This window comes from Vicia villosa, linkage group LG4 (genome assembly GCF_029867415.1).
Source record: "Vicia villosa cultivar HV-30 ecotype Madison, WI linkage group LG4, Vvil1.0, whole genome shotgun sequence".
Taxonomy (NCBI): domain Eukaryota; kingdom Viridiplantae; phylum Streptophyta; class Magnoliopsida; order Fabales; family Fabaceae; genus Vicia; species Vicia villosa.
In genome coordinates, this window is record NC_081183.1 from 179,625,336 (window position 1) to 179,637,577 (window position 12,242).

General features: G+C 38.2%; 1 protein-coding gene across 1 annotated transcript; it reads left to right on the forward strand.

Annotated features, from left to right (window-relative positions):
• Window positions 1–1,239: 1,239 nt before the first annotated feature.
• LOC131598418 (uncharacterized) lies at window positions 1,240–1,647 on the forward strand. Its single transcript, XM_058871023.1, has one exon. The coding sequence runs from the start codon at window positions 1,240–1,242 to the stop codon at window positions 1,645–1,647; it is 408 nt and encodes a 135-aa protein (XP_058727006.1).
• The last annotated feature ends 10,595 nt before the right edge of the window (window positions 1,648–12,242 follow it).

Consider the following 12,242-nt stretch of genomic DNA (forward strand, 5'->3'; position numbering starts at 1 on the left):
CCAGTTGAGGGGCCTTCCCCGTCTACTACTAACGGAACGGAGGGTCGTGGCACTACTTCTACTTCTACTCTTGTGCTTGTTGCAGTGATGGGCGATGCAGGATCTGTTGTGCCACCTACGCAGGGACACGAGGATGAGCCGGTGTCGGAGCCTATTTGGTATCCTAGGGGTCTTGTAGACGTATCCCTTTTGACAGGGTATGGCGAGCATGCAGCTAGGCGTATATGGGATGGAAAGCTAAATTTTATTTGTTAATTACTTTTTATTTTCGTCAGTTCTGACCTTGCTTATTACTAACCGTTTGAATTATTTAAAAATTTCAGAGTAGGGATCCCCAGAGGTTCTACAACCATGGGCGGAAGATTAAAGATCTCGTGCAGCCTAACGGGCCATGGTTTCAAGAGGTACTGCCAGCTTCAGGCATGAGGGACCTTTGTATGCTCGGCTACGATACCATACATAATGGTATGCTTGCGGCCTTGCGGAGAGATGGCATCCTGAGACATCCTCATTTCATCTACCCCCACGGTGAGATTACCATCACCCTAGATGATGTGGCATGCCTACTTCATCTACCTATCAAGGGTACCCTCTTTTGTCACAGTAGGCTGACAAAGGCTGGAGCTCTGGAGATGTTGATTGCTGAGCTGGGGGCTGATCCCAATGACGTCCTTGAGGAGGTGGAAAGGACACGAGGGGCCCACGTCAGGTTTATATTCCTGCAGAGACAATATGATGCGGAGCTCACTGCGGCATAGCAGGCTGAGGGAGACGAGTTGGAGCAGGCTACTCACAGAGAGCGGACGCTGAGATGCTACTTCCTATATTTGAAAGGCACTCAGCTCTTTGTGGACACGAGCTCGTCGTACACAGACGTCGTCTATCTGACGTACTTATCGAATATAGCACGTATTCATGAGCACAACTGGGGAGCGGTTGTACTGGCGTACAGTTACCATAGACTTGGAGAGGGATGCCTGTGAAAGGCAAGGACAGTTGCGGGCAGTTGTACTCTTTTGGTGGTAACAATCTTATACTCTTCTACTTTTTTTATAGTTTTTGTTGTACTTTAAAATAACCGTGTTTTTTTTAGGGTTGGATACTACACCACTTCTCAGACATTATTGGCTGGGGAGAGGTAGAGGAGTACACAGAGGTCATGCTGCGTGCCAGTGCTTTCACCCCCTCCCCCTTAGAGGGAACCAGGTGTCGGATCCCTACAGGCGCGCTCTTAACTGCATGGCCGCGGAGGACATCAGGTACTGTTGCTATGATGAGCACCGGGAGGCGGTTTCGTTTGACGAGATAGCTCTGTATTCTGGATGGTTGACCACCAGCTCGACCTTTGTTGTACGCTATCTTCCGGAGCGCGTCATGGGTCAGTTTGGATATGAGCAGACGATACCTCGCGATCCAACGGTCTCATCTCCTCTCGCCATGAATCGCAGACAGTTAGATGAGGTCTTTGCAGACTGGGAGCATCACATGGTCCATGAGGAGGCACGGGCGACGCTAGCAGAGCACGACTGGAGTTGTGTCGAGGGGTACATCACACGATACTATAAAGTCTCACATCCATACATGCTTCCAGCTGTAGAGAGAGGTCCTCCCAGACCAACCCACGAGGAGATTCTCCGTGCGCATTAGGCTCAGTTGGACCATACTCAGGATCTTCTTCCTCTGTGTCGTCAGATAGCTGACAGGGGCATCAGAGTCATTGTAGAGGGTTTATTCTCTGAGGGGATTGCTTCTAGGCGTGTGCTGGATGATATGATCAGGATGGCGGAGAATGCATTTCTATACTGTCGACATCGTGTTAGGACTCGTGGCACACTTGATACTAGGGGTAGAGCCAGCAGAGCCCTTGGTGGACTCGGAGTGGATGGTACGCAGGATGACACCCGACATACTCAGTAGTTATATTAGATCATGTATTTATATTTTATTTTTGTATGTATTTGATGATGTACTCGACACTTTGACTTTCATTATTTATATATTGTATTTTTATTGGTCTACCTACTATTGTCTTTTTAGCGGTGTATATTTATGAACAATAAAGAAACAATACATTCAAAAAATTCAAAAAATAGCATATTGTTCCGTAGATGGATCTACGGAAGTACCTTTGTTCTAAAAACGGGTGCTTCCTTAGATGCATCTACGGAAGTATTGCTAAACTGAATATAAGGTGAAATTAACTATGTGTTCTTTTGTTGTATACGCTTCCGTAGATGCATCTACGGAAGGAATCAAATTTTTCAAAATATGGGGTGCTTCCAGATGTGCATCTACGGAAGCAGGGTAGATTCGTTGCATTGGTAGTTGAGTTGTTTGATTTTGTAGGGAAAGAAATATTTTTTTAAAAGAAATTTATCTCTCGAGATCAGATTATGAGAGAGATAGAGAGAAAATTAGAAAAAGATAGAGTTAAAAATTAGAGAAACCAAAACCATAAATTTTACAGGATGAATTGTCCCATTAGGTGATGAGGTTTTAACTCTATTGGTTGTGTTACTACAATACTCTTGTATATTTCTTACATTGTTTTCTTCTTTGAATTAAGGGTACACATGCAAAAGACATTATTAGTATATAGTAGAATGATTGTATGATCACACATATAAGATAAATAGAAGGTTAATAGATTGGTTGGACACTAATACACTTCATGCAGTCGTTAATTCCACTCATGTGATCTATGGAATAATCAAAAGATAAGGACAAGCTTGTTATTATAACTATGAGTTTGTTACCGTAACTCAATCCAATAGAGATTGAACTTATCTGGTTTAAATACAACTTATATACTCCCCCCATTCCATAATGAGTGACTTAGTCCACCATTTCATACAGTTTAAAAAAATGTATACAAGTAAGAGAGATAATAGAGTTTTTACTATAATATCTTTATCATGTATGGGGAATGATGAAATTTTTAGATGATAGATATGAAAAAAGTATTAAAAATTGAAATGTATCATTCATTTTAGGACATCATTTTATTTCAAATGATTCGTTCATTAGGACGGAAGGAATAGTTCATACAATGTGTAAGCACGTCAGTAATTTTAGATATTTTAAAAGGAGTGTTACTTTACGGGAATAATTTTAGGATAAACTAACGTCTTTTTTCATTTTGGTATATGTACATCAAGGTGAGTACCTTAAATATTATGAATTAGAGCTTTGTTAATGAGTTTGTTATATACTTTGAATTGTGGATTTTCTTATTAAATTGTTTGTTAAGTATTTTAGAATCGAATATTTAGGTTTATCTTATTACATAAGTAATATTAAAGTGTTAAAAAGTGGAAACTTTTTAAAATGAAACTTTTCTAAGGTAAGACATAGCACCATTTCCGCTATTTTTTTAAACTTTGAAGTTATTCTCAGTTTTTGTTATCCTTATGTTGTGCAACTATGTTATTGATTTATTCTTCCTCATGCATTTGAACTTTTGTTATCCTGGTTTTGTGTTTCATGAAACTTTTGTTAGGATGTTTACTTCATCTTAGTGTATCCTTAGGGAGGAACATCACTTTCATGATTTTCATGCGGCTTCATTTAAAAAGTGTGATACGGTTTGTTTTATTAAGGATAGTAAGAAAGAGTTGATTTTTTTCTTTGTTGGTGAATATCTGTCGCTCCTTCTTAATTTCACCTCAAAATCTAGGCTTGAAGGTTCAAAGAAACATAAAAAATGGGGGCTTGAATTGGGTTTCAAGATTAAAAACTTTTTCGAACATCCAAACACAAACTGATTGTCAAACGAACTGAGTTGAAATTGCAAGAGAGTTCAATATAACCCACGCAATTATGTTAATGATGAAGTAAATAATTTAAATTGAAAAAAAATTAAAGAATGAGTTAGGGAATTAAAGTGACCATGAGGTGGAGGACAGTGGGGATAGAGAAGAATCTCCAATGAAGATAAATCATCGTGTTGAGAGGTTATTTTAGTTTCATTGTGTGAGGGGTTTTGGTGAAGAAAAGGGTTTAAGCTAGTAACTGCAAAAAGCGATGTTAGACTGCAAATTGGAAAGGGATAATGGGATTGTATAATTTTGATGTGTTTTGTTTTAAGAAGAATTTAAATTTATCATAATACCCTATTGGTGTAGTAGTATCTCATATGTATGGTTTATATTTTCTTTTTAATTTAATTGTTTAAATTTTATTGTATTAAGTATGGAAGATTTGTTGAATAGGTAGTTGAGTTATTTGCTTTTGTGGAAAAATATTTTTTTTAAAAGAAAGTTATCTTTTAAGGTCATTTGTTGGATTTGGTTTTGTTCTTGTATGTATGAATTTATTATTAAGGATCATCTACCTTTTGGAAGGAAAAGATAGAGTGACTTTAAGCGAAAAAAACAAAGAAATAAGACAAAGAAGAAGATAATATTTATTTGGAGACAAAGAGATGTGAGAGAAAATAAATTATGAGAGAGATAGAGATAAAGTTAGAGAAATCTAAAAAGTTGAAATTTAGAGAATCCAAAACCATGAATTTACAGGATGAATTGTCCGAGTAGGTGATGAGGTCTTAACATCATTAATTGTGTTACTACAATCTTCTTGTTTGTTTCTTATATTGTTTTGCTTCTTTGAATAACTGGTACACATGCAAAAGACATTATTAGTAGGTAGTAGTACACATGCAAAAGACATTATTAGTAGGTAGTAAATTGATTGTATGATCGCCCACGTAGCATAAATCGCATGCTTATAGTTAGTTGAACACTAACACACTTCATACATTTGTTATTTCCACTCATGTAATCTATGGATTAATCAAAAGATAAGTACAAGCTTGTTATTGTAACTACGAGTTTACCGTGATTCAATTTAATCAAGATTGAGCTTATTTGATTTAAATACAAATCATATAATTCATAAAATGTGTGAGCACTGCACGTCACTGCTTTTAGATATCTTACTAATAGGTGTGTTTATAAAAATAATTTTAGGATAAACTAATGTGTTTTCTCATCTTGGTATATCTATATTGAGGTAAGTACCTCAAATATTATGGATAAGGGCTTTGTTATTGGGTTTGTTCTATACTTTGAATTGTGAGTTTTCTTAGTTATGTATGTTAGATTCAAGTGTTTAGGTTTACGTTATTACATAAGTACGATAGCTTTAATGTAATAACAAGATTGGTTTTGCATCTGGCTCTGAGTTTTAATGATAACTTTACATGTTATTTTAGAGAACAATTGTATACTCTAATAGTTTTTGTCTAGTGTGTAGCTTTTTCTAAACAGGTTTTGACTCTGGTATGAATGCGTGTAACGTCATCAGATTCTGAAATCAACACTCTGGAAGAATACATATGATGTGTTATAAAGAAAGTCAAGATTCTGGAACGCTTTTTATGCAACAAGTCTAAGAAGCGTTAGTACAAGAGCTTCTAATTGTTACTTTGCAAGGAAGTTTTGGAGGCCTTCTAAAGCTTTGCTTCTGTTGTCCCAAGTTCTGAGGATGTTGAAGACAAGGTTCAGATAAACACTTTATGAAGATATGAAGACATTACTTCTGAAGACCAAGTGTTAAGGACTTTGAAGACAAGATTCTGCTAAATACGTTCTAAAGACTTAAAGACTTAGGTTAAGAAAACTCAAGTTCTGATCCTTCTACAACATGCTCCAATCAACTTACATCAGAAGCCTCTTAAGATATAGAAGACAAAGATCAAGAATGGCATGCGTGAGATGGTGAGTATAAAAGTACAAAATACATTGTGACCTCTACTCTTATATGGTGGCGTAAGGACAGTCTTATCTTTACTTGTTCTCTACCATTCCCAACATGACCGTTGGGAACTTACAGTTGGATTTATGTTTCTTATTCTACCCTCCAACGAATATATTTCTTCAACTATAAAAGAAAGACTTGGATGAATTTAAAATAAACTAATCAGTTCTACAAAACTACACCAAAGCGATGCACAAACTCTGTTGAGATATTTTATGTATAATTTTGTACTTTTAAAAAGAAACTTTTGTTCATATCTTGCTTTCAACACTTTTGTGTTGTTGTACTTAAAGATTGTGTAATCTGATTATTAGAAGCATCTATTTATACACATATTTGTAATCAACGGTTGTTGATTGGTTCCTTGAGAGACTAGGTGCAGTCAGAATTCTCAAGAAGACTTTGATTGCGGTCAGAGTGGTTTGGCAATAAGGATCGAATGAACTTGTTCGGGTTGTCAATAAGGTTGATCGGACTTAGTGTTGTTGTCTGCAGCTTGACATTAAGGATCAACTGAACTTGTTGTGGTTGTCAACAAGGTTGATTGGACTCAGTGTGGTTGTTTGTGGCTTGACATTAAGGATCAACGGACTTGTTACACTTGTTAACAAGGTTGATCAAACTTATTGTGGATGTCAGTAATCGGTGGATTATAGTGGATTAAGTCCTTATTGATAAGGCAAGTCACCTTTATGATCATTTATACGTAGTAGATATTGTATAATGTTGGTTGTTTGAAATTTAAATTTCGTAAAAAATGGCTTTTTTGGGTACTATGGTTGAAGCTCCAAAAATGAAGGTCATAGACAGTTTCGGAGATGCATCTCCAAAAACACCTCTAAGGGGTTTCAGAGATACATCTCCGAAATAATCACTAAGTTTTTTTTTTGTTTTTCAAACCTGACATGTTATTGTCATCATTGTTTTTACAGAAAAAATGTCTGATAACTCAAAAAGAGTTAGACTCGCAAACTAACCCAAACTGCTTCCGCTCGGCATGAGAGAGTTGAACAGGCTGCGAGAGGTCATGAATGACGTCGGGTACCGCGAGACGAAGTGGATGGACCATCCACTTCTGCTCCCAAGAGTCGTCTATCTCGTGCGTCCTGATCCCAGGAGGTACCAGATGAGGTACATGTTCCAACACACGAGGAAGTTTGCGACCCTGCACCTGAGGAGGTTCGTGCACCGACACCCGTACATCTTACTCTGGCTTACCCAGGAGGGCCCTTAAACACCTCCCTCTTGATATATTACTCTGATCATGTCGCCTAACATATTTCCAATGGAGAGGTATATTTTTTATTACACTTTTAATTATTGTTTTACTTTTTTTATTAAACTTTTGTATTATACACCCATCTTTATATTAATTTCTATTTTACAGGAGCGCGCAGTACTAAAATTCGTGACCACGCTCACAAAATATTCAATCTCCATCATTCTGCTGTGAATTGGTTTATGGATGCCATTATTGCCTCCGAACTTTCAGAACTTTGTTGTTCCAGCTACAACACCATTAGCCACAAAATGCAGGGCGCATTCGTAGAGAGATGACACAAGAAGACGTCGTCTTTCCACTTTCTAGTTGGAGAGATGACGATCACTTTGGATGATGTCTCCTTCCTGTTACACCTTTCTATTCGAGGGAGGATCCTTAACCACTCCTACATCTCTCGCGATGTTTCCATTAAGTGGATGATTGAGTATTTGGGTGCTCAACCAGAGATGGTAGTTGAGTTATTTCCTCAACTAATAGGGCATGTGCAAAGTTCTCGTTCTTGAAGGGCCTTTATGATTACCACCTTATTGGGGCTGCTGATTCCAAGGCTAAGGGCGACAACTTCTTTGTTCAATATCACTATCAGTGTGCTTTGAGGTGTTATTTCATGTACTTGGTTGACACATCCCTTTTTGTGGACAAAAGTGCTAACTACGTTGATGTCACATACTTCCGGTACTTTATGGATTTGGATGCGGTGAATGAGTGAAACTGGGGGGATGGTTGTTTGGCATACCTATATAAAAAGTTGAATGAAGCCCCTAACTAGAGGATGATGAAACTTACAGGCTCTTGCACGGTGCTGACGATACATTTCATTCCCACTATTAAATTTACTTTACTAAATAATTTTTTCTTACACGACTTTTATTCATTTTTTTAGGGATGGATCATTTCTCACTTTGTTACCCTAGGATTTCGACTTACTAAATAAATAGGCAACTAAGGCCCAAAATTGGCAATTGGGCCTCAATTTGGTAAAAAAGGCCCTAAATTGGTAATTGGGCCTCACGTTAATATCTACATTACCAGGTGGGTCAAAGCGATTCGACCAAATAACGTTTAGTAGTCGAAGCTGTTCGACTAGGAAGATCGTCTGAGGTTTTAGCGTTCGACCAGACCAAAAGGATGCGAAGACTTAAGGATTTTTGGCTGCAGAAACTGAAGTGGAAGTCGAGAGGCAGTAGAAGTTAAGGAGCAGTTCCAGGCGGTTTTTCTGGCAGTTCTCACAAGACGCGTGGAAGTCTCACAATTGAAGATCTTGCATGTCGAAGACACGTGTTGACTGATAATCAGTCGACCGTTAGTAGTAGTTATTTTTATTCTCTATTTAAGCAAGTTTTATAGGAATAGTTAGAGGTCCGCATTTTCTACATAAACACGAGTAAACTCAAATCTCTACGCAATGAGTAACGAGTGCAACTCTGGAATGTACGTATGCGTACCAGTTTAATTAAATGCAATCATTTTACATTACATTTTATCTTTCAGTGCACATTTACTGCCTTTTTATTGCTTTGATTTACTTTAAAGCCTTTAATTTCAGTGTTTACTTTTACGTTAAAGTCACTATTTACATTTAATACAAATCAGATACACATAATATAAAAAATAAAGCAATCAGTCCTGGAGTATTCTAGTTGACTCCGCAAAGTAACCTTTAAAAAGGAAACTAGCGCTTGTTTACCAGTTTTCTGGGTAAACAAGTCGAGCAAACTAACTGGAAATTGTTTTTCGATGGCTCTAGTCACAAAAATGGTTCAGGCATTGGAGTCCTAATTATTTCCCCTAAGGGACTTCCAACTAAGTTCCATTACAAAATGAAAGAAGTATGCTCTAATAATGAAGTCGAATATGAAGCCTTGATTACTGGTTTGAAGGCCCTAATAGATTTAGGGGCAACCCGGGTTGAGATTCGAGGTGATTCTGAACTAGTGATTCGACAAATCAAAAAAGAGTATAAGTGTATTAAAGAAAATCTAATAATGTATTATGCAATCGTGATACGCTTATTAGAAAATTTCGAACATGTTGAGATCTTGCATGTACCAAGATCCAACAATTACATTGCCAATGAATTGGCGCAAATTGCTTATGGGTACAAAGTTTCTAAAGACAAGTTGGAAGATATGGTCGAGATCAAGAACAAGGAAACTCATGAAGTATTAAATAAATTGGGTCAATTGTCGACGTCAAAATTCGAGGGGGTAGATGATAATGTTGAAATTAAAAATTTGTATGCCTTGGAAATTTTTGCCATCGACAATATGACTAATGCTGAGGGTGTATTGTTGAAAATTCACATAAGAAAATAAAAGACCAAGAGACTATATTAAAATGGCTAAATCGAGCCAATCATTACAAAAAGTTCTTAATAAAGAGCATTGGCAGACATTACAAAATATAGCCAGTCAGTCGAAAACGAAATTACAAAGCAGGGAAATTGTTCCTAAAATAGGCGAACTTGGTTGACTCAAAATCAATCTTAGAGTCAAGTCGAGATAGGTTTTGTTTAAGCTATCGAATGTTACTTTCCAACTTGAGTGCATTCTCACCATGACCAAGTCCTTTCAAGACTTCTTGGTTAATAATTTCAGGCGAAGGGACTTCTTCAGTTTGAGCCAAACTGATTTTCTTTTGCTCAAGATGTTGAATCTTTTTGTTGAGTTCATCAATTTGAGCTTTGTAATCAGCAATCTTATTGTCGATCTCTCCCTGCTTATCAGAAAACTTTAAAGTTTTCTCCTGAAATTCTTCAACCTTTTTGGTCGAAGCTGCACTGGCGTCCCATTCTCTCTCCAGTTCACGCTCTTTGTTCTTTGCCTGAAAGGTAATGTTCTTCTTCGTCATAAGGTCCCTCCAAAGTTGGTCGAAGTACGCCTCAAAATCAAAGAAAAATTGAACAACAACTGGTGGAAGAGAAGCTTTGATCAATAAATCTAGGATTTTGCGAATTTCTCCACCAAGATGTTCAGAACTCTCAAGAACAACGAGAAACTCAGGTTCATCCAGATGGGCTTTCAGTCGGCATATAGCTTCGACAAGGGAAGCATCAATCTCAGCATCAGGATTGGTCGATTGAGCAGGAATCTCAAAAGAACTTGGTCGCAGCTTTTGAAGTCGAAAGAGAGCCTCCACAGGATTAGTCTTCTTCAAGTCCAGAATTTCTTCATGACTAAGAGAACTGTTGGAATTAGTATCATCAGCAATAGAATGTGGTCTTGACTGAGAAGCTGCATTGGGTTCTGGTCGAGGAACATCTTCAGTATTTTTTATGGCAGATGATTGTTCGACGATGGGTTTGTCCTGAGGATCTGTTCGACTTCGACCTGGAGTGTTAGCCGAATCAGTGTTGCTTCCAAAAGCGTCAGTCCTTTGAGGGCTAAAAGGATTGGAGTCAGGAGTGGCTTCAGCAGTTTTCTCAGCAACTTCGACAACTTTCTCCTGAGTGTGGTCGACAGTCGGTGCACTCTATTCAAGAAACATGTTAGAAAACAGAGATATCGAAAGAGATATGTGGGAGAAAAATGCTAAGCTACCTCAGTAAGAATTTGAGATGAAGAAATTGTTGGAGCTGTTTGAGGTTTTACAACCACTTTGGGAATGTCCTTTACAACTTTTCGTCTTTTTGGGGGAGTCAGAGGCGGGGGTCGTGAAAAGATCTCACTTTCCTGATTTGGTGGAGATGTAGTTTCGTCTGATTCAGTAGGAACTACCAACTGAAAAGGAAGAATAACAATTAATGAATGTTAAGGTAGATTTGACAAGATTAAAGATCAAGTTAAGTACCTTTCTAACAGTTTTGTTTTTCTTGATGGTGGTGTTGCTCGACGTGCTGGGGCGCTTTCGACCTGGTTTAGGAGTAGGAGCTTCGTTTTGATTAGTAAGATCAGGCCCTGAAAGGTCTAAAATTGATATTAGAATATTGTTGTTGACAATGAAAAGAAAACGAAAGCAGACATAAAAAACTTACTTATAGTAAGTTGATCCTCCAGTACGTCAAATGCAGTGTTCAGCTTCTTGACGAAAGAGTCCCCATCAAACAGTTGATAATATTCAGACCACCATTCATTGAATTCTTTGGTTGTAAAATAGGAGTTTTGGAAAGTGAAGGTGGGATGTTCCAAGGATTGTTTGTTATGAAACTTCAAGCAGTCGAGGTGTTGACGGGCTGTGAACGATCGACCAGAGTAACAAATATCACCATCATGGGAATATAAGCTCTTGGGCAGCATCTGGCTCAAACCAAATTTTCGAGAGACCAAGTTTGGTTGATAACCCACAAACCCATAGCACTTACCAGTTGACTCAATACGATGAGAAAGTAGTGTTGGGTTAGAAAGGCAGCCCAAATAGCATTTAATTGAGCTCGAAGAGTAGGAGTATTCCCAGGAAAAATAGCTTTGAACCAAGTTGGCCCAAAGCATCGGTTGGAGAAAGGGGCCATGGAAGCAATAAATGTTTTACATTCAGAAAACAACCTCACATATTTAAGGAGGTTGGGTTTGTTAGACTCATCTTCGACCCTCCGGTCATACATGACCTCTAAAATGGATCTGGAAACAGTATAACCTATATGTGACTCGAAGGTGGCATTCAACCAGTGTTGTAAGAGCCAATAAGGTCCCGACAGAGAGAGTTGTTTTGGAGTCTCATGCAGGCGTTTGATCCTTAAAGATGCTATACCTAAGGTATGATAGAGATAAGCTAGGAGCAGCTTACCTAAAGAGACCTTTCGACCTTCATGAATCTGAATAGCCAAAGGTATGTAAGCTTTAGCAATCTGAACTGATCCTGGACAAAACAGATAATATGAGAGCCAGTAGGTGAGGAAGGCAACATGCTCTTCGTCAGAAACTTCTTCTGTCGACTTGTCATAATGATCTTGCATATACTTGGTGATGGTAGCGTTGGTGAAATTGAAATTCATTTTTGTGGGAAGAGTTGGGTCGAAGATTCCATCCAATGGCGAAAGCCCTGTGATGGCAGCCACGTCGAAGAGAGTAGGAGTCATCATTCCACAAGGAAGTTGGAAGGTGTTAGTCGAACCTTCCCAGAAGAAGATCGAAGCAAGTAGCATGGGGGGACAAACTCTATGACCAGTCCGGGATAATTGTATGACGTCGAAGATGCCCAATTCCTCCCATCTTTGTTGTTTTTTCGCTTGAACTTTGTTAAGCCAAGCCAAGTATTCCTTGTT

Excerpts from the sequence above, each read along its gene's own strand:
- LOC131598418 (XM_058871023.1), top strand. The coding sequence starts at position 1,240 with ATGGCCGCGGAGGACATCAGGTACTGTTGCTATGATGAGCACCGGGAG.